The 24,020-nt window shown below is 39.1% G+C and overlaps 1 protein-coding gene across 3 annotated transcripts in view; it reads right to left on the minus strand.

Annotated features, from left to right (window-relative positions):
* Positions 1 to 2,187: 2,187 nt before the first annotated feature.
* Positions 2,188 to 24,020, minus strand: part of PHACTR2 (phosphatase and actin regulator 2) — a 206,372-nt gene continuing 184,539 nt past the window's right edge. For all 3 annotated transcript variants that reach the window (XM_040350569.1, XM_040350568.1, XM_040350570.1), the window contains 7 exons: positions 23,288 to 23,478; positions 21,901 to 22,057; positions 19,040 to 19,095; positions 16,542 to 16,603; positions 11,629 to 11,766; positions 6,601 to 6,677; positions 2,188 to 5,060 (listed from right to left, as the gene is read on the minus strand). In XM_040350569.1, coding sequence (XP_040206503.1) covers positions 5,045 to 5,060; positions 6,601 to 6,677; positions 11,629 to 11,766; positions 16,542 to 16,603; positions 19,040 to 19,095; positions 21,901 to 22,057; positions 23,288 to 23,478 — 697 coding nt within the window. In that variant the 3' untranslated portion in view covers positions 2,188 to 5,044. The remainder of the gene's footprint in view (positions 5,061 to 6,600; positions 6,678 to 11,628; positions 11,767 to 16,541; positions 16,604 to 19,039; positions 19,096 to 21,900; positions 22,058 to 23,287; positions 23,479 to 24,020) is intronic.

Genomic DNA, 24,020 nt, shown 5'->3' on the forward strand with positions numbered 1-24,020 from the left:
TGCTTTTAATATGCTTTAAGGCTTTTGTAAAATTGTTTATTATTACAATCGGGTTTTGTAATCTTCAAGTAAGGTTTTTAATTTCCTGTGTCTGTGTTCTTCTCATGTCTTGGCCTTCATGGTTAAAAACACCTGGCTTTACATAACCAAAATGTCAGCCTGTGATGGAGACCTACACTAATTAGCATTGCCAATCCTTGAGGTCTTTGCTACAGCATTTCAATCAAAACTTAGACCTTATAACATAAAAAGGTTAATAAACGAAAAGTAGAACTGTCCGAAAAGATCTGTGAATTGCATAATGAATTTACAATTTTAAGGGTTTTATTAGAATGTTATATTAAATACTTCTCTTCTATACTTTGAGTTTTATACAAAATTATCTTCCATGCATAGCCTTGTTTAGACAGACCTGATTTTCACTATTGCTTTAGTTATCCATTTATTTATATTTTTTTTAAATCATCAACCACAATTTTCTACAAGTGCCTCATTTAAAATTTGTTGTAATAATACCTTATGTGTAAATGTCATAAATCCAATAATGACTCTTTTTATTTTCTATTAAAATAGTTTGGGAATCTTTAAGAACAGCCTTAGTTGTTAATCTCTGTGTGTCAAGTAGAGGAGTAGCAATCATACTTTAAAGATTACTGGCCCCTATGCCAAGAAGGAAATGCCTGCTTGCTTGACGTCAGCTAAAAGGAAGCAGAAGGCACTCTTTTTTTTTTTAACATTCCCATAATAATGTTTTGAAGCAATAATCTTGCATAAATAATTACCTTAACTTTAGATAATCTTTTAAAATTACCAAAATTCATATACCCAATCATGAAGAAGGTATATTCTACCAAAACTTCATTCTTTTAAACTGTAAATCCATAAAAAAAAAAAAAAACAGATTTCAGATTTTTGTGGACACCGGCAGTATGAATAGTTTATTACAACTCCCACAGTTGACAGCCATTAGAACTTCCGACCAATTTATTAGCTTAGACCCGCATGGCAGGAATCTTAAAGCCAATCCATGAAGATCTAACTTTGTGACTGCTCTCTCTGAATTCATCTGGAGTGAAACTATCCCATAATGGCCAATGCAGGTATGCAAACTGAGAATTCCTAATCAGGCATCTTTCCAACAAAGTCCTGAAAAGAAACACTTAAAAACCTTTAAAGAGGAACTTGTTCTTTTTTTTCTTTTAAATGGCAGCTACAAATACTGTAGCTGCTGACTTTTACAAATCTGGGGTCCAGAGCTGTAGTCCCACAGCCGGTTCTTGTTACCGATGCGACTCCCTGGCGGAAACGTCGTGGATAAGTGGGCCTACTGCGTATTCCTGAGCAACCAAAATGGAATCCATGTGGCGCTTTGTGAATGGTGCAGGGTTGTGGGAGGTGCATGGGACAAGGGGTGTTCTCCTTACCTAGGCAAAGATTGCTAAAGCAGGAGCGGGTATGGATCAAAACCAGTACTTGCGCCCCTCTCTCCAAAAAAACAGGTTGGGGGGAGAGAGCAAAGCAGAAGGACTTCACTTTCTGAGTTTTCTGCTTTATGAAACGGTTAGCCATCCAAAAATAAAGTATCACATTTCACCAATGAATCTTTAAACGACAACACATTAGAAGCGGCATTTAAACATGTCCCTTAAAACTGAAAACAATGTGGAATGTCGGGAACATATGCACCTTGACTAAAGTCTACATGCTATGCTGTACATTTTCAATACTCAAAACAAACTGCATATTTTAGAAATCATGCTGTGCAAATACATTGAATCTGTGACTGGTTTCATTACATCAATATGCCCACATACATAAATACATCCACCTATGGGAACACTCTATACACCAGCTCAGGTAGGAGGCAGTTTGTTCGAAATAGGCATTTCAGTAAATGTCAGTTGTAGAATGACTTCCATGTCACTAATGTTTTGTACGTTTATCTGACTAAAGAAACAAAGTAACAAAACAGAATCGGTTTTAGAAATTGATCTTTCAATAGTACCGAGATGCCATAAAGTATATACCCTGTTCTATACCTTGTCAAACTTCAATTAAAACCATTAAAGGAAGATTGTCATGTTTTCTTGTAAATAAACACTTTTCTATTGTGCGCAAGAACACACAATCATTTTGCACATTGGTAATGCCAGTAATTAAGGCTAAAATGCCTCATATCTTTTTTTATTTTTACCATTTAAAATAATAAAACACAACTGACTACATCATCTTTATATACACACACTTATAATATAAAATCAATTCTAATACTGATAATTCAGGCATTAGCATGGTTTTTAAGACACAAATTGTACAGTGTTAAATTTGGCAGGTAAACAGATAAACTGGCCATGTTTATAACAAATGGCACTATGGTAAAGCTTTTAACAATTAAAAATAAAACTCTAAGACATTTACTACTGCCTCTTGCCTGTGACTTGAATACAGAAAAAATGGTTATTCAATTAGACAATTCCAAGATGATGTGCAAAGTATAGTGATTCATAATAATAATTCTGAAAATATCTGACTGTGCTATGGATTACTGAAATAACTCACTTGCATTTATTTATAGTCTACCGCATTACATTTACAATATCAAAGGCTCAAGCTGTGGAACACACCTGCACTGTTATGAAGCAGACTTAAACCATAAAGTTAGAATTTCTTTAATCAACCAAACACATAAGTAAGGGCTCTTTCACACTGGTGGTCTGAGGGCAGTAAAAACAAGCGGCTGAGCTCCGGTTTTAGCCCACCCCTGGCTGCCCACTGAAATGTAACAGCCTGTTAACTTGCCTATTGAGATCAATTGGGCTGTAACACAAGCCAAGCACTTGGCTTGCAGTTGTAGCGAGGTCCCGCAATGTAAAATTTGCCGTTTGGCAATTTAAAAAGTAAAAAAAAAAAAAAAGCGCAGTAGTACCTCCTGAATGCCTACTGGTCCCTGCTATACCACCCTCTGAAAAGCAATCCACCTCAGAACGCTTTCAGAGGGTGATGAGCATTACTGCCTGTCTTAAAGAGTCCTAAGAGGAGGTAGAGTACAGGTGTGAAAGGCTAAAGAAATGCACCTATCAGTAGATACAATGAGCCAAAGCCATGGCAGTACTATTGCAGTTCAGATGACTTAACACAACCTTTTTTTTTTCAAGCTGTTAAATCTTTAGCGTTCAACACCCAACCCACCCTCTCTAAAGCATGCTAGCTTCATTGAAGCAGACCCAACAATGCACGTCTTAGAGGCGGGATCTACAAAACAAAGATTCTTTAAAATGTTGCTCCATGTTTACTTTTCTGTGAGTTGCTGCTAAAGTACAAAATATATGGCATTTTAATTTCCCAGGTATTTTTTTTTTTTTTTTCAGATATTGATTCAGTTTAGTCACAAAGTGCTAAACTGTGCCATTTAAAGTTGGAACTCCAGACAAATAGCCAATTCACTATTAAAATATGTAAAAGATATACCTGCTAAGATGTTTGTAACTCCGTTTAGCCATTTTTGTAATTTTCAAAAATATACTGCCAAGCCACCAAGGGTGACACCAATAATTGCTATTGCAGTTTTGCGCTTTTTCAGAGTCCTCTGTCTGATCACTGGATTGTGGACAACCAGTATCTAGATATTTCAGACGGACAGCACTTTCCAATGCAACAGAGCCCATTTGGTTTTTAGTGCACAATCTTCCACTCTCAAACTTATATCTGAGATTAAGACAATTGAAATGATTTTAGAAAAGCAGATTGCCATCTTTTATATCAGTATTAATTGATAAATAAATAACCCCACATATAAGCATGTATATATGTGCATTTTTTATATTTGCAAGGAGTTCCACTATAATAACACAATTCCAAAAACACTGAAACTAGCTTAGTTTTTGTAAATCAGCTTTTAATCTCAACTAACATATGCCTGGGATAAACTTAGCATTCTTCTAAGAATATACACTTAAAACCGATAATGGACAAACTAATAGGCCTCCTTCAGGTGTCAACAATATATCTGTTCACATTTTATGTTAAACATGGTACATATAGTTGAATCTATTCTGCCCTTCAATAGAGTTAAGTGCTATGTATATTATATCATATCTTTTAGTGTAAACATTGCAGATAACCACAGGGCGCTATGGAATACATACATAATATACAATAAAATAAAAGTAGTTACAATGTCATCGACATGCTTGAGTTCACATTTTTACAAAAAGAGCGAGTGTCAGAAATAGTTATTGAACCATGTGCCGATATTCTTGTGGTTCAGACAGAGCAGCCATTATTACCGTAAGCCTGGTAGTGTGGAGTGACTGTGGTCAGACTGTCTTAGTCTTCAAGTTAAAATACTGGATCTGCATTGGTTAGAGCACAAAATCTTTTTTTTAAGAAGAACATTTTTTGAGTCTTCAGAATTAAGAATGTAATTTATTTCCAGGCACAGTGCAATTGCAGATGATTCTGGGCTTCTTCCAAGGTCTATACAGAGGAATGCGTTATAATTTCCAGGAGCAATTTATACTTAAAATCTGTTCATCCTTTCATTAGGAAATAGTTAAGGAGACAATTATAGCTAATACTCTTGTGAGATAATTCTTGCTATGATTATCAATAGTAAATTGTCTTCTGAAACACAAGTTGGCAGCTATTCCCACTGTTATTACATGCAGAAGACATATGCCAAAGCTGAAAAACTCAGCTGCTCAGTGTTGGCTTTGACAAAATTGGACAGAAGCAATGTAACACTTGAAAGGTGAGAAAAGTGTAGCCAACCTCAGGCCAGATAACCCTATGAACTCTGGCTAAATGGTTTGTTTAGATTTTCTCTCATATAACCAAAGTTCACCTTTACAACAATAGGGAATCTACCAACATGCAAAGGCTTCTGTTTTTCCAGGAATCCATCCTTTTACTTTCCTTCACGATATTCATTTAAGCTCCATAAATGTGCCCATGTTGCGAAGATTCAATATAGCGATGATTTATTGGAAAATTCCCATTTCCTGAATATAAACTCCCATTATAACTTGCAATTTTCTTTGCTTCCCTATGGACGATGAAATCTATACCAAGCAATAAACAAGTAAAGGTGAGATTATAAAATATTGAAGTTAATTTCAGTGAACAAGCGCTTTTTATAATATATTAGATCTATAAAAAAAATATATATTTATATTAAAATAATATATTATCAGAGAAAACTGGGGAACTGCTAGAACACCTAGAATAGGTCAGAGGTTGACAAAACAAAGTTGCTTTACCTAAAGAGTAGAGGATATTCACTTAGCAAACTTCAACTATCCAACCATGTGCAGGCAAAAACCCTATTGTTTTTAATTACCCTGGACATGACTGGATATGTAAATTGAACAGAAACATTACTTTATTCACTAAGCTAAGTAAACTTTCACTTTGGTAGGTAACCATTTTCTACTCTTCAGTAAATCAGCTCCACTGACTGGCCACACAAGCAGGATTGCCAACGAATGATCAGCAAATCGGATGAGAAACCAGGTGACCTGGCAACTCAACAAATAGTGAATTTTTAAAAAATTATGAATATAGGCAGAATTGTCTGCAGAGAGTCATACAATCCATGAATTGTGACTGCTAAATGTATTGATTTATAACGTATCAGACAGAATTCAGAGGAAATGGATGAATTACAATATTCCAGATTAGCTTTTCTCTGCTGCTAACAATTCATAAATTTACCACCAGTTTGTAAAATGATGAAGATAAATTAGGTCTGTAAAGCCATTCAAAAGCTTTTTAACACTGTATGTTTGTATCAGGCATTTTCAATTACTACATCTAAATGTAAGGCGCAGTTGAAAATATATTTGTGTTATTTCACCAGACAATAGGTAGCGCTTTATATATTACATTGTTCTCTACAGTATAGCATGATATTGTCACATACAACAAAGATATCTTGTGACTTTATTAGTAAACTACTTCTTATAAAGGATTGCTGATGATTCTGAACATTCTACTATCCATGTAGGTAGTTCTGTCATAGTACTGCAATATGAAGCCATAAAACAAATGTTAGCTGTCAGCGATTTGGGGGCAGTTTTACTTAAAATCTAATTTGGAGTTGGCATCCCTGCATACATAGTATTCAGTAAAGATTCAACCTTTGTATTAAGTAAAGATTCAACATTTGCTGCTTGATCAGTGGCGGATATCAAACCGCTGAAAATATGAAATTGTTTAAAGCAGCTGCCTTCAGGAAATAATTACTGTACAAGTAAAATACATTTTTTAAATAGCTCCCAACCCTACCAGTCGTGTTAATTTCTACACATATAATTAAAAACTGAATTTATATTTTTTAAGTCTTTATTTAACTGTAAGAAAAATCTCCCCATGTATGTAAGCACTAAACACAGCTTAGGCTAATCAATAGGGTGGGTTTGGTTAGCATACAAGGGTGTATCCTAACTTCACCAAGTAAAAACAGGTGCAGTGTAAATTCAGTAATGCCCAACAGTGTCCGATGCCCAAAAATATGTTATGATAAATGAAAAAAATATGGTATATATTAATATTTACTTATACATGATACCGTTTTAAGATTTAAATCAAACAGATTGTCACCTTGTAAACTGTCGACTTTCTTCATGTACTTCCATCTCTGTGCTTTTAAATTCATTAAGTTCTTTTCGAATGGCAGCCTTTGGAAACAAGAAAATGTAATCAAAAACTGTTTTTACATTAGAAATATGGTCTTATACTCCCATAAAACATATGTACCACCACACAAATCCATCAAGCAGGAGTATGCAGAGTTGGAGAAAAATGTCTCTGAATTATGGACTTTAATCGGTGGATTTTTGTCCTTCTGTTGATGGCAATAGTTTGATATCTTAACCCTCTTGTATTGTATTGTATTGCAGCTGTATTGTCTCCTTTTATATTGTAAAACACTGAGCAAACTGTTGGCACTAAATAAATCTTGTACAGTATTATAATAATAAAAATGGTAATACTTATCAACTTTGGATCATTTGGAAACCATCTAGACAGGTGCATTTAACCTTACCCGGACTTGCATTTGACCGACTTCAAGCTAATTTTGCATTCCATAGATTTGTATGGGAATACAAAACCTATTTGACATGAAAGAGTCTGGCCACACAGGCCCTTACAGTCACACAACGAAACCAAGAGAAGGGCGCACCGACCTAGTGCAATTCCATTATAAACATATAATACTCACAAACATATAATGTATACACTTGAATATCAAAGCAAAATGAAGACAAGTCACCTCCATGACCACTGGGATTTTCCAATGGTGCAAGGGGACCAGACGGAGTCCGTAATGGCTTGGCTCTGAGGAAGAGGGTTCTCCCTCAAAACACATAAGCCAAGCCATTACGGACACTGTCTGGTCCTCTTGCACCATTGGAATATTCCAGCGGTCCTGGAAATGATTTGTCTTCATTTTGCTTTGACATGCATGTATACATCATATGTTTGAGTATTATGTGTATCTTTTAATAAATGTTTATAATGTAATTGCACTAGGTCGGTGTGTCTTTCTCTTCTGTTTGCAGGAGTTTTCTTAACGTTCTGCCAGCGCATCGCCTCAGTGTGAATGCTCTTGGGCTTTCACACTGAGACTGCAGGGGAGATGTTTTTCAGGCACTATTTTTAGGCCAAAAGCGCCTGAAAAACGCCCAGTGTGAAAGGGGTCTTAAGGTGTCTGCTTTACTTTGTCATACAGAATACAGACACGAAGTGTGTTAAAGTCCAGATCACTAGGTAAAACAAAAGGAAAAATAAATAAAAAAATCGAATGCAGCCACCACATCTAAGGATTATTATGTTGCAATAAATATTTTTTGTGGTTTAATACCGCTTTAAACGCCTGTTTTTTTGGCTGTGAAATACTGTACATCCATGTTTTAAGTAGTAACATGCTGAATACAATTCTGAGTTGCAACAAATATTTTTGTGTAAAGTAAGTTGCTTTGAACGGATTGCAATTTGTTAACAGATGGATAATTTCAAAGAACATCTCATTTAATTAGAGGGAAAAAAACAAGAGAGACACATTTGGTAATCCTTTAAGAGCACAGACAGAGAAGAGGAGGCGGCCTTCTAATTAGCAGCTGCAGGCTCCTCTTTGCGCTGGTCTCAGGGCTGCCAAAATGTTAGGTGTAGAAGGGTTTACTGGGCTTTGATAAAACTAACACAAGTTATAATCTTAGATGTTGGGATTGATAGCACAATAACCAGCTCCTGAACCTTTAATCTGTATATATCCTCTGCTGATTCTAGCCTGGTGTTGTTTTCTTTGTATGAGAGGCATGCCATCTGCTGACCTATTTTCCTTTCCGATTCCTCGAAAACTAAATAGCATGTAAAGAGAAGCTTTTCCAAAAGTTTGAGTATGTATGAAGCACCGCTCGATGTTTGAGAATTGTCGGATTTGTTTTTTGCAATGATTTACTGAGTCATTACTGGAATAGAGTTACCCTTTATTGATTGCATTAAATCCAGTTTTAGATTGGCTGACCTTGATACATTTATAGCTGTATGTCTAATTAAAAAAAAGAATTACAAATCTTTAAAAATCATTACCCATTTCAATTGTGTTTTAAAGTACTAAAAGCTTGCCACTGGTAACTTTGGGCACAGGTGTCCCAGCACAAAAAACAAGATTCCATCACCCTAACCCTCCAAAACCTTAACCCTTTAACCCTCCCTTTGGACTAGATAAACCCCCCATTTTTATGCATCTTTTGCACCAGAGTTCTCCAGTGCAAGAAAACTACAAGTTCAAAATTTCAAAATCCATTCAATAGCAAAGAATGAAACAGAGTGCGGTTTGTCATAGTAAAAAAAAAAAATTCAGTTATAATATAGTAAAAATGCTAATGTTTTTAGCAGTGAAAATGCTTAGCAAAACGATTCTGAAAATACACTCATCATTTTAAAACATATATTTTATGAGAAGTACATTTATTAACAAATGTTCTGTGCCAATTAACTAGTTGCAGACTTTGGGTGTTCCACACACATCTAAAAAAGCTTCATCGTTGTACACAGGGCATCCAGTCTATCTGCCCTGCTTCTGGGACGCCCCCTCCAAGTGTACAGTAATTGTTGGCTATGATGAATATCAGAGTCAGCATTTCAGTATGCTTTAACTGTCAAAAAAGCAGTCTGACAGTGTTTATAAACAACATTGCTCGAGATTATAGATAGGTACCCCCATAGCACACAGCTTGCTAAGGGTCGCTTGGGAGGAGGAGTGGACAGTGCTGGCAGAGGACTGCCAAAGAGGAGGAAAAGGGACCACTCTGACCGGGCAAGTGTCAAAAAAAAAATATTTTTAACATAAAAGAAAACTAACTTTAGTATCATTTTAAAGATCACCAATGAAACCTGTAAAGTATGGTGTTAGGGTTCACCAACATGTGAATGTTAATATAATTAGCAGATATACCCCTGGTGTCAGTTATATCCTGATGGAATATCTACTTACATCACACATCACCTGGTGCCAATTTTATCCTGGTGGAATACCCATTCACGTCACATATACGTGCGTTTATAGATACAGTAGGCACTGGTGCTAGTTATATCCTGGTGGGACATTTACTTACATCACATGTGTGCATGTTTATACATTCAGCAGACATACCCCTGCTGCCTGGTGGAATATCTACAGACCTGAAAAAAAAAATCTATCTGTGCTAATGTATTTTTTAATTCATTGTTTGAAGGTTGGTCTCAGGCAGCACGATTATCACCTGATCTGGATAAAATCATCAGGATCAGTTGACAATTGCAGTATCTTACAAAAGTTAGTACACCCCTCACATTTTTGTAAATATTTTAATACAGCTTTTCATGTGACAACACTGAAGAAATTACACTTTGCTACAATGTAGTAGTACTAAAAGTAGTGAGTGTACAGCTTATATAACAGTGTAAATTTGCTGTCCCCTCAAAATAACTGAACACACAGCCATTAAACTCTAAACCGCTGGCAACAAGTGAGTACACCCCTAAGTGAAAATGTCCAAATTGGGCCCAATTAGCATTTTTACCTCCCTGGTTTTAAGTGATTTGTTAGTGTTACAAAGTCCCGGGTGTGAATTGGGAACTGGTGTGTTAAATTTGATGTCATTGCTCTCATATACTGGTCACTAGAAGTTCAACATGGCTTATCATGGCAAAGAACTCTCTGAGGATCTGAAAAAAATAATTGTTGCTCTACATAAAGATAGCCTAGGCTATAATAAGATTGCCAAGACCCTGAAACTGAGCTGCAGCATGGTGACCAAGACCATACAGCGGTTTAACAGGACAGGTTCCAATCAGAGCAGGCCTTACCATGGTCGACCAAAGAATTTGAGAGCACATGCTTAGTGTCATATCCAGAGGTTGTCTTTGGGAAATAGACATACGAGTGCTGCCAGAATTGCTGCAGAGGTTGGGATCAGGAGGGGTCAGCTTATCAGTGCTCAGACCATACGTCGCACACTGCATCAAATTGGTCTGCATGGCGGTCGTCCCAAAAGGAAGCCTCTTCTAAAGATGATGCACAGAAAGCTCGCAAACAGTTTGCTGAAGACAAGCAGACTAAGAACATGGATTACTGGACCCATTTCCTGTGGTCTGATGAGACCAAGATCAACGTATTTTGTTCAGATGGTGTCAAGCATGTGTGACAGCAACCAGACAAGGAGTACAAAGACAAGTGCGTCTTGCCTACAGTGAAGCATGATGGTGGGAGTGTCATGGTCTGGGGCTGCATGAGTGCTGCCGCCACTAGGGAGCTACAGTACATTGCGGGAACCATGAATACCAACATGTACTGTGACATACTGAAGCAGAGCCCCTCCCTTTGGAGACTGAACCGCAGGGCAGTATTCCAACATAATAGCGACCCCAAACACATCTCCAAGATGACCACTATCTTGCTAAAGAAGCTGAGGGTAAAGGTAATGGACTGGCCAAGCATGTCTCCAGACCTTAACCCTATTGAGAATATGTGGGGCATCCTCAAACAGAAGGTGGAGGAGCGCAAAGTCTCTAACATCCACCAGCTTGGTGATGTCGTCATGGAGGAGTGGAAGAGGACTCCAGTGGCAACCTGTGAAGCTCTGGTGAACTCTATGTCCAAGAGGGTTAAGGCAGTGCTGAAAAATAATGGTGGCCACACAAAATATTGACACTTTGGGCCCAATGTGGACATTTTCACTTAGTGGTGTACTCACATTAGTTGCCAGAAGTTTAGACAATAATGGCTGTGTGCTGAGTTATTTTGAGGGGACGGCAAATTTACACTGTTATACAAGCTGTACACTCACTACTTTACATTTTAGCAAAGTTTAATTTCTTAAGTGTTGTCACATGAAAAGATTTAATAAAAGATTTACAAAAATGTGAGGGGTATACTCACTTTTGTGAGATACCTATATATCAAGTTTTTTATGGTATAAACAGACCTTAAAATATGTCATGCTTGATGAACAAATATATTATGGATTGTAATATATAGCAATGCTCTAGGGGGTAGAGAACCTATAGTGGTTTAATATCATATGAAACATTCAGACACAATGACTGCTATCAGAAAAAGTATGACAAATTATGTGCCCTTGCCTTATCAGCAGGCGTTAACCTTGCCCAGGGTTTATCAGCACGGCGGTCATAGTCCAGAGAATCTGTAACCTCTACATATTCATTGAAGCACAAGATACGTCTGGCCTGCAGTTCAGCCACTGAAGGCCTCAGGCTGAGCTGTAAATGAAAGGCATAAATAAAACAAACATTTTAATAGAAAGCAGCATAAAATATGATATAAGCCCACAGTTTATGCTAAAAAGCTGGACACTGTTCTAACAAGGTCACAGGAAACTGTCTAGTAACAAAATACAATCTATTCTGCCAAATAATTAATCAATGACTGATCTAAATATAGTAGCCGCTTAAATCCTTTCATCAGTGTTCAACATAGACTCTATGGTATGGGGTTGGGGTACCTTTGAGATATGCATGGAATACAGATAATAAGACATGTGAAAGAGTTATTACTCATTAAAACCCCTTTCACACTGGGGAGTTTTTCAGGCGCTTTAGTGTTAGAAAAAACGCCTGTAAAGTGCCTGAAAGAAGCTGCATCTGCAATCCCAATGTGAAAGCCCAAGTGCTTTCACACTAAAGCGCCTGAAAAACGCCCCAGTGTAAAAGGGGTCTTAGCATTAAAAAAAAGCGCCTGTAAAAATCTGCATCTGCAATCCCAATGTGAAAGCCCAAGTGCTTTCACACTGAGGCGCTGCGCTGGAAGGGCGTCAGAAAAAGTCCTGCAAAGAAGCTTCTTTGCAGCGTTTTAGGAGCGTTAAATACACCACTCCTAAAGCACCCTTCCCATTGAGGCGCTTTTTTCAACGCCAAGGCGCCTGAAAAATGCCCCAGTGTGAAAAATTATTAGCCGTGCTTTACCAGCGTTTTTTTGGGCGCTGGCAGTGTGAAAGGGCTTTCACATTGGAATTGCAGATGAGGCTTCTTTCAGGCGCTTTACAGGATATTTTTTTTTCAAAGCGTCTGAAAAATGCCCGAAAAACGCAACAGTGTGAAAGGGGTCTTATATGCATTAAAATGTTATCTGAATTTGAAAAATAAATAAGATACATCAGTAAAAAAAAAATACAAAAATGTATAAGTGTAGGGTGCAATCAAAGCTGGGGTGATGGCTGGCAGATGTTTATCATCCTTGGGCACAGTCTTATGATACATTAGCATGGGGCCAGGGGACCAAAATGGGTAGTTCTTGGTACAGAGCTCCTGGAACATACAGTGACGACACCCTAATCCCCCCACAAACTTAACTCTGACCCTCTGTTTGGTAAACGAGACTCCATGTTTGCATACTAAAGTCTGAAATTAGAATCCTCTGTGCCAAAGATCAGCCTTGTTGTGATGAAAGATACAAGGACACTTATTTTAACATGCAAATGCAGCCAGTTTTGGATACAGTGGAGAGGGATCAGAACACTGGTCAAAAACGTAAATGTATTTTATTGGAATTGTATGTGATAGAGTAACACAAAGTAGTACATACTTGTGAAGTGGAAGAAAAATGATAAATGGTGTTCAAATTTTTATAAATAAATATGTGAAAAGTGTGGTATGCATTTGTATTCAGCCCCCTTTACTCTGATGCCCCTAAAAAAATCTTGTGGAACCAATTGCCTTCAGAAGTCACTTAATTAGTAAATAAAGTCCACCTGTGTGCAATTTAGAAAAAGGATTGAATGAGCAAAAAGCCCAAGAGGGAATAACAATGTATCTATTCAGGTATATTTCCAGTCCTCAGCTTGGTATACTAACCGGAACCTAAAAATGTATTATTATTTTATGAAAAGAGTACTAGAGATTGTATGTTATAAATCAATCAAATGGTCATGCATGTAACTCTGTCTGAGATCTAACATGCTACACCCCTTATATACTGGTATCCAAGGGCTACCTCCTGATGAGGGGGGCTCACATTGCATGTGGCCTCACCCACAATTTCCCCAAATAGGGTATGGAGATCTAAAACAAAAAAATAGACTGTGGCAGAGGGCATGTGTATTATCTGGTATGTCAGTATGAGCCGCTCAGCATATTGCCAGGTCAAATGTCAGCATCACATGATGTAGTGCCCTAGCCCTGTTGTGCTTACCTGCTAACCCCCAAAAAAGTGGTGCCATTGATCTCCCAGCTGGTTCGGCCTTATCGGGGTGAAGGACCGCCTTTTTTGCGGTTTGTTTGGCGCCAAACACCCTGCAGCATTTACCTAGATATGGGCGGAGCTGCGTGGCGCCAAGCCAGCAACATCCGCCAATCACCGGCGGAGTATAGTGTGGCCCTCGCCAACCATGGGCGGAACATTGGGACGTGTGACATCATGACGCATCATTTGCGTCGCCAGTAACACCAGGTTGTGCCGGAAACAGACATGGAGAAGCAGGAAGTAGGCAGATGTAATGAGACATAGAATCTGCATACAAATATAGACGCCGTGAATCGCACAAAGACTAAACATTGCAACAAGGGGACAAGAAAAAAATTACATTACATCTGCCTACTTCCTGTTTCTCTATGTCTATTTCCGGCGCAACGTGGTGTTTTTGGCATCCTGACGTTCCGCCAATGGTTGGCGAGGGCCGCACTATACTCCGCCGTGATTGGCCGATGTTGCTGGCCTGACACCACTCTTTTGGGGTTAGCAGGTAAGCACAACTGGGCTAGGGCACTACATTGTGTGATGCTGACATTTGACTGACAAACTAGATAAAACACATGCCATCTGCCACAGTCTATGTTTTTTTTTTTTTTAACCATTTGATGATTTTTCTTGATCTGAGGTAATGATTTATTCCATGGTTCATACACATGAAATGAACTTATGGAGAATCATTGGTTTAAGGGGCATCTATAATACATCTTTTATTTAATTTCCAGAATTACCAATGATCTTGGTTAGATCAGAGGTGGAACCTTCGTCTCTCAAATGTAAATATCAGGATTTCTGATTTGTTCTTTCACCAGTTGTAAATTCGCATCGGTGGATAGAAATCACTTTGGTTTCATAATTACTCAATAGGGTGTCCCCGATATCTGATCCTAAGGATCATCAGGCAAGCATGTGTGCTTTATTTATATGTCCATTTGTGTGCATGTTGTCTGATGTCTTGTTCCAAGATCTTTATATATTGCCTACTTTGATAGATACATCATAATACTATGTATACTTATGGTATTTTTTCATTGTTTTTAATTTTGTATTGGCACCTACCCATTAAATGCCCTGAAGAAGCAATTTGCAAAATGCATTGAAAGACAGGTGTGCATGGAGAAGTTTATGGACCCCACTTATTAATACACTTTGTACAGTATTCTGTGTCCACGTGGACTTTATCTATATTCATATCTCCATGCCTATTGTATTGGATACCTGTTGATCTTGTAAGTCAGTAGGGTGCTTTGTACGTTAAATGTTATTTTAATTAGTATATTTTGTAATAAAGATTTTTTTTTTTTTTTTTTTTTTTTTTTAGATAAACACCATCTCATGTTGTGCACACAAAATCCATTTGTTTTTTGATAGAGTTTTTACTCATTCAATCCCTTTTCTATATATTGGGTGTTGGCATAGTGGGGGTCCTCCCATTTCTGTGTGTAAATTAATCTCAGTATAAATAAAGCTGTTTTGTGAAGCCCTCATAGGTTTGTTAGAGAATAGGGATGAGCTCTGGCGTGTTCGCACAGTGCACGTGCAGAGACCGCCAGGAAGTCTGCACGGGACTAACCACAGGCAGGGAGACATTTCCCGATCTCTGCAGCCAAGCATCGGGAATATGTCTCCCTGCCTGTGATTAGCGCATCGCCGTGCAGACTTCCTGGTGGGCTCTGCACGTGCACTGTGCGAACACGCCAGAGCTCATCATTATTAGAGAACCTTAGTTAACAAACAGCATCATGAAGGCCACAGAACAAACCAGACTGGTCATGGATAAAGTTGTGGAGAAGTTTAAAGCAGGGTTAAGTTATAAAGAAATATTCCAAGCTTTGAACATCTCACAGAACACTATTCAATCCATTATGTGAAAATGGAAAGAGTATGGCACAACTGAAAATCTACCAAGACATGGCCGTCCACCTAAACAGACAGACCAGGCAAAGAAAGCATTGATCAGAAGAAGCAGCCAAGAGGCCCATGGTATCTCTGGAGGAGCTGCAGAGATCCACAATGCAGGTGGGAGAATCTGTCCACAGGACAACTATTAGTTGGGCACTCCACAAATCTGTACTTTATGGAAGAGTGGGCAAGAAAAATGCCATGTTGAAATAAAGTCATAAAAAGTCCCATTTGCAGTTTACTCGAAGCCATGTTGGGGACACTGCAAATGTGAAAGAAGGTGCTCTGGTCAGATGAGACCAAAATTTAACTTTTTGGCTTAACAAATTCACTTAGTGTGCTGCTGCTTTTCCTCCCCCAGCTCTAATGCAGCTGAGAACAGAGGGAATGTGATCACTTGTAAAAAAAAAATAGCGGCGCTAAACCGTCGGATTTGCCACAGGATTCGGCCGCTAGCAGTGCGATATTAGCCCCCGCTAGCGGCCGATAAAGGGTTAATACCACCCGCAATGCGCCTCTGCAGAGGCGCATTGCGGGCGGTATTGCCGCGGTTTCCCATTGTTTTAAATGGGAAGGAGCGGTGAAGGAGCAGTGTACATGCCGCTCCTCTCACCGCTCCAAAGATGCTGCTAGCAGGAGATTTTTTTCTCTCCTGCCAGCGCATTGCCTCAGTGTGAAAGCCCTCCGGCTTTCACATTGAGGTTGCTGGGCGGGAGTTTTTCAGGCGGTATAGCAGCGCTCTTTTTAGCGCTGTACCGCCTGAAAAACTCCTCAGTGTGAAAGGGGTCTAAGTGTTTTCCTCTAACTCTCATATTTATTAGTTAGAAAGTTTTTTTTTTTCATCCTTTGGGACATATTTTTTTGTAATGTCAAAGTAATGTTTTTTAACCTTGCGCGTAAGCCTTCGCTTCAGTTCTCTCCTCGCTTCCTGCTCCTCCTCTTCATTTTTTTCTGTTGGACAAAGATATTAAAAACACTGAGAAGATGAGAAGTAATGCAGCTCAATTATCTCTGAACTTAAAATGTCAAAAGCATATGCATGCTACAACATTAAATTATTAACACAAATCTAAAGCATAGACTAAGGAAAAGGTACAGTATATAATAGAATAAAAGGAATGTATTAAAATCTGCTTCCGTGTTATATACTTTAAATTTAAAAAAAAATTCAGTTCAGCTGGTATTCCAGCTAGTCCAGGTTTTAGGAAGCTAGTATTAGCATCAGTTTCTATAGTGTTTGGCAAATTATTGCATTCATCTCTATTGAAAATAACAGGTTGGAGTGTGAACTATTGTGAAGCTTTTTCCCTTTGTCTGTTTACTCAGCTGTTTACAAAACCTTTTCCTGGAATAGATTTCCTGTCATTGAAAGCTGGATTTTGAGACAGAAGCCCAGGAACATATTATATCATTGCAAACTTTCTGTTTATTGAATGTGATGCACATTTAGACACTGCAAGTCCTTTGTTAACTAGGATTGATCTGCTCTGTTCTCTATGCCATGTCTGTGTTAGGCACAGTATAGAGAGCAGGAGAAATGAAGCGGCTTGCTCCAGGTTCATTTGGCACCCCCCCCCCCCCCCAAGCTGAGATTGAGGGGTTGAAGAAAGGCTAGTGGGGATCTGTGGCAATTTTCCTTATTGAAAACCCCCATGATCCCTTCGTTAATTAGGGGAGATAATCACTCTGTAGTAGAATCGGGAATGGGGGGGACACAGCATTTATGGGCACTGGAACTTGTCTCCACACTGATACTGCAGAATGGTGGTCTGTGTCCACAGGTTTTGGCTTCAGCCTGCTACACAGAACACCAACGAAGTGACTTTAATTTAAAACTACGAATTTGTGTTAGATATTATGAAATTGATTTATTAACAGAGTTCAGAATTTTCTCTTTAACTTTAAGTCCCGGTTCACACTTGTGCGATGACTGTATTGCTGTCATTGCATCGCATTCGCACCAAAATGGTGCAGGGCACTTTTTTTGGTCCGCACTGGAATCTGATCTCATGGGTCGGATGGGTGTTCACACCCATGCGATTCGATTCCTGCACCATTTCACAGTTCGCACTGCGATCTGCAACCAATCTGGAGGTGCCATTAACTTTACATTGACACCCCCCCAGCGGTTTGCAGATTTTAGTTTGAACCAATGTGTGATTCAGGAACCCGCATTGGATTAGCAGGGTTCCCGCATCACACCAGTGTGAACCCAGCCTAAATGTTGTGCAAATCATGTGCAAGCAAAAATCCTGTTCTTTTTTTACTTTCTTGCATATAATTGAGTATTTCAAATGCACATAACTTTACCTTATTCCCTGAGCTAAGATAAGATTCACTTTGCAAAGTGAACTTTCTCTGCTCTTTTAGTAAATGATTTTCAATGTGTTTACTTTTTCATGTCACGCAGAAAATGGAAGTTTAGAGAGATGCACTTGACAGCGCCTAGCAATACAGCACTAGTTAATGCATATATGACAGCGGTCACGAATGTAGGACAGGTGTCTTTCTTACATTAGGAAACATTAGGGCATTTTTTCTTAAACAATAGGTGCTGGAACTCAACCATGACCCCCAAAACCACTCCACCCACACACACCTTCCAAATCACATCAAATAGTGGGTGCGGTCAGTCAAATTTCACAAACAGTAGGAGGGTATTAAAGGGGCATTAAATACCAGGATTGCATTACATATAGAGTGCAGAGTTCAGGGGGGTTACACACAGAGTGCAGAGCTGTCGCCTGTAAACACAGAAACCAGACTTCTGTGTTTACAAGTGATTGTGGTGAGCAGGTACCCCCAAGGGTCTGAGCCAGAGGTGGCGGAACCGAGTTCCACCAAGTTCCCCCTAAAAAAAAGCCCTGGGAAACATTAACAGCCCTTTCACACTGGGGCCGTCCGTGCGTTAACGTTAAAGCTCTGCTCGTTTTAGCAGCGATTTACTGCTGTTTAAGTGCCATTTTTCGGCCGCTAGCGGGGTGCTTTTAACTTCGGAAATGCTGCCCATTCATTGCAATGGGCAGGGGCACTTTGGGAGTCCTGTATAGAGCGCTCCCAAATCGCCCCAAAGATGCTGCTTGCAGGACTTTTCTAACATCCTGCAAGCGCACCTGCAAGCAATTCCAGTCTCTCAAAATTTCTAAAGCAATAACTTCTACCACTGTATAAATTGAAATGACTTCTACCACTGTAAATTGAGATGCTCCCATGATTACATTAGATATTAAGGCGCAATCTCAGCACAACCCTTTCTTTGAATATTATAGATAAAAACAAAAAACTGTTGGGAGGAGGAAAGATGTTTACAAGTGGATCATCTTTCAGTCAAAAGTGATTCAATTTTTCTTTAAATACAAAAGCGAAGTTTTGAGTAGAAATAATTACGTTTTAAGATGTTTCTTTGCTCTAGCTCTTCACTGGTTGGCCTTTGACTGAGTCTCCTGTAAAACAAAAGAAGATTACAGATTTTTTTTAATACAGCAACTGAGAAGGAAATCCCATGTTTCTATACGTGCTACTCACAGCGGGTACAATACAATTTAGCTTTACTCTGACAGAAGGAAAGACAGGACAATTGGGAATGTCTCCTCTTATCTATGAACTACTTACCAGAGGTTCTTCACTGTAATCTGCAATCATGATTAAGCTGAGATATTGCCTAACATCCATCACCGTTTTTAAAGCTGAAGATTAGTCAAAACATTTTTTTCCGCACTAGAGCTTTAAGAAAGAAGTATGGATTTTTCTTTTTTTTTTGCTAGTCATACTTACCTCGGTGAATGTAGCATCAGACCAATGCTGCATCTGTTTCCCGGTGTCTCTGCACTGAGAACCAAGCCACGAACACCGCCGATGGCTCAGTTCTCACCCCCCCCCCCCCCCTCGAGCAGAGCGATCCTCTACTTTTCCACACTCATTGGAGCGCTGAGCTGTGGAGGGGTGGGGAGCAGCCGCCTCAGCGGCTCGCTAAGACTGCCATTAATCAGGGCACCTGGGGGATTTAGACTGGGAAGTCGGGATGACGCGCTGCCCCGACTGATGGCAGGGACGTCAGTGGAAAGTGGACTTCAGACCGCTCTCCGCTGAAAATGGGTGACAGGAGTGTAAAACGAATTGCACTCCTGTGACCCAGAGCAGAAGCCCAGCCTAAAAAGCTCAGGCTGGACTTATCTCTTAATGACTATTTACCTGAAGAAATAGATTTTTGTTTCTCTATGCCCACGAGCAAAGAGTATGTGAATGAGAGTGACTTCAGCTACTGCACTTGTAGAGTTTTAAAGAGGAAAGTGGTCTGCATCCCTTTAGACTTTGAGAGTATCTCACCAAAAATTACATTTTTGTTGCAGGGGATGTCCAAAATCTGACTTGTATCTTAGTGTAGACTGGGTAAATAAGTAAGCCAATCAGAGGAAATTCTTCTTCTTACTATATGCTATTCTCAAATATTACAAACATCACTTGAAGGGAAGACATTTTTTTTTTTGTCGCACAAAGGACTTTTATAATATGGACTTTGAACATTACAGATTGTGAAAAAGGGAGGAGGTGCACTATAGTGCCAGTATTGGTTTCACATCTTGTTCGTTTTGTTGCTTACTTGGGTATTATATAATCATTTTAGAACACCAAACCTGAATAAGAATTTTTGAACATTTATAGATTGTAAAGGAGGGAAGAGGTGCATTGTAGTGCTGATAAAAAAGTGCTGATTTCACATTTTTTTCCACTTGGGAAACATTTGGATATTGTTTTATTGTGAGCACGGTCACTCACACATGGGCACTTTGTTTAGTTATTGCCACATACACATCTATTGATTTATTGTATGTGAATATTGGATTGAGGGTTTGTAGCACAGCACAATTTAATCAACACCCTCCAGCTTCCAAGCCTGAGCCAAGGGCAGACAGATTCCAGAAAACAGACATACTTGCCCTAGGCTCCCACCTATGCATTTTTTTTGTGCGTTCTGTAGTTTGCAGAAACGCACTACAGTCCATTTAACATGGTTTCCTATGGTACACGTTCACATCTGCTTTTTGCGGCCAGTGCGTTTTTGTAAAGGGTTGGGGACTTTTTTTACCCGTATTTTGCGTGTAATAGAAAATGGAATCGCACCAGAAACGCAAGTGTTGTATTGTTTGTGATGCGATTTTGGATGTGTTTGGGTTTTGCCATTTTTATGAAGGACCACAATTGTACTGCAGCAGTGTGGTTTGATCCCGCGAATCAGCATCATTGTATGTTGGCTCTTGCATGGCAATTTGCGGCTGTGTGTGTGCGTTCCCACTGGGCAGCAGGGGAGCCAATCAGTGGGTGGGGCAGACTCAATGTCAGGGGGGATCTGCTATGCAGGAAGACGGATCTGTGCGTTTTACCAGTCACACAGTCACCCATACAGTTAGTAAACACACCCAGGGAACACATTTAACCCCTTGATCGCCCCTAAAGTTAACCCCTTCCTTGCCAGTGTCATTCGTACAAAAACAGTGCATATTTTTTGCACTAATTACTGTAATATGTCACTGGTTCCCAAAAAAGTGTCAAAAATGTCAGGTAACGCAATGTCGCAGTCTCGTTAAAAATCAACGATCGCCACCATTACTAGTACAAAAAAAAAAATTGCCATAAATCTATCCTTTATTTTGTAGACGCTATAACTTTTGGGCAAACCAATCAATGTATGCTTATTGTGATTTTCTTTTACCAAAAATATGTAGAAGAATACATATTGGTCTAAACGGATGAAGAAATAATTTTTTACATTTTTGGGGGGGGACATTTATTATAGCAAAATTGTCGCTCTTTTTTTGTATATAGCGCACAACATAAAAAGCGCAGAGGCGATCAAATACCACCAAAAGAAAGCTTTATTTGTGGGGGGAAAAAAAGGACGCAGATTTTGTTTAGTTACAGTGTCGTATGACCGTGCAATTGTCAGTTAAAGTGACGCAGTACCGCATCCAAAAAAATGGGCTGGTCATTAAAAAAAAAATTGTATTTTAGAACTATCGATGTAAAAAAAATGTCTTCTGATACTTTAAGATGCATTTATACTTCCTGTATGTTGCATTGATGCTGAATACTCTAGACCCAGACGTATGGTGGTATCCTAAAGGTACCCTTTTTGAATTTGTACATGAATGGTTAAGTCTTTGTATCTTGTGTATGTCTCCGTTTTCCTGCTTATTGTATTCGTGAAAACATTCTAAAACTAAAGAAGGCATTAAAAGATGCATTTATACCTCACTAGCTTTGTTCCAATCTGCTGCCACTTCTCCTGTCGTTCTTCTTCAGAAGTACGTGGCAGAATATTCTTGTCTTCTAGGTCCTTCTTAGATGGTCTGTTCCCAAGTTTTATAGCGAGTGTATCTCTACGGCGGATTTTACTTGCCAATGCACCTTAAAACAAAAATACACAGAGGAGAGGATTACATGAAATGCATCATATTTGCTGATGAACTGTGTAGCCCAGTCTTGTGTACCTTAGCCTTGTCTCGGTTTCCTCCTTGCCTTAAAGGGGTTGTAAAGGTTTGTTTTTATTTTCTAAATAGGTTCCTTTAGGCTAGTGCATTGTTGGTTCACTTACATTTGTATCTCCACTATATCCCACCTTGATCTTAATGGATAGGTTCACCCATATTTGGGGCGCAACATGTTATGAATGCACTGACCCCCGCAGCTCCCCTTCTTCTCCACCTGCTAGCTGTCAAAATTAAATAAAAAAAATGCGGATGTGCGGGGCTCCGCCCACCTGGCCACGTCACTCATTCACAGCGCTCTGTGAATGGAAAACTACAAGGTGCAGCAGCCTTTTCAGTTTTTAATGAACTACCACGGCGCTGTGAGCACTGTGGTAGTTCATTCATTCTTCCTCTCAGCATGTATCAGCTTCCTCGTACAAGGTACGAGGAAGCCGATACACTGACAGGTCTGCAGGAGCCCTGCATGGCATCGGCAATCTGCTGATCGCTGGTGCAATGCTTTAACGTCTCCTGCAACAAAAAATTATAAATGCACATTTTGTTACCTACAAAAAATGTGCATTTATTATTTTTTCTAAAAAGGTAAACATATACTTTAAGACTGGGTTCATGCATGTTTGGCTGAATTCGGACCTGAAATGGACTAAAAGACGCACCGGGATCCTGTGCAATTCACATCGGAGACACTGTGGAGATGTGTGAACCGGCTCCAAAGAGAGCCAGTCACAATCTCCTGATATGCGAATTGGATGAGGGAAAGCCACATCCAATTCGCAATAGTGTGAACCCAGCCTCATTGTTTTTTTGTTGCCACTTGTTGCAAACTTTTATTTTTAGAAAGATGTTACTTGAAACATGTTTTTTTTATTTTCAGGTAATACATGCAATGGCGATACAGCCAATAGCCAATTATATTTTAAAGTTGCACTTCTGTTTGTCAAAAAGCAATACTTTTGTTTGTTTACGATACTGGAGATTATAGTCAACTATAATACGACTAAAACAATTCAGAAGACTACAACTAAAACTGAATTTTTGACAAAAGACTGAGTAAAATGTAATAGCAATTTGACATAAAAATTAACAATGTTTTACAGCTGGATTAATCAGAGCCACTGACTGCTGTATATATTTTAGTAAATCTCACTTTCTGTGCTGTCATCATCATCGTCGTCATCATCTGTGTAGAGGATGGGGCCATCTGAGTCAGAATCACTTGTCTGGCTCCCTTTGCCTTCACTATCTCCATCTGGAATGACTGAAGTTTCAAAAGATTCATCTGTCGCCTCCTGGCTTTTAAGGCTTGAGGTGTCGTCATGACTTTTCAAAGAAACATCACTGTAACACAGGACAAAAAAAAATGTTAAAAAAAAACAAAATGTTATTGTGTAACACTTCTGAACACATACAGTACAGGATTCTGACAGAGTATTCATAAACTCCGAGTTATTGGCTCATACCTTCTGGGTATTGGACACCAAAAAAGCTTTTTAAGACATACCCCCTGGGCACCACCCTTACAACCCTACCCTACTACATGAGTCCTCAGTTTTGTAGCAAACAATGTAGAGTAACCAAGGAATAGAAAGGGATGTGAGGTAGGGGGTATAGACGGCCAGTGTCGTGTACTGTACAAGATATGGATTTGACAGGCAAGTCAAACTTCCTCTTATCTTAGTTGCACAGTACAAGACACAGGATGAGTATTCATAAACCCTTGGATGTCCCCAAGCTTTAAATGAGAAGAGTGGATAACAATTAGGTAAACAGAACTATGCAAACCGGCCCAACTGCTGCAAGAACCTTGAGGCCAAAAACCGTAACCGCAGAGGACTAGACATCCACCTGGTAAAACTTTAAAAAGGTATGAATAGAGGATC

The sequence above is a fragment of the Rana temporaria genome, chromosome 4 (genome assembly GCF_905171775.1).
Source record: "Rana temporaria chromosome 4, aRanTem1.1, whole genome shotgun sequence".
NCBI lineage: Eukaryota > Metazoa > Chordata > Amphibia > Anura > Ranidae > Rana > Rana temporaria.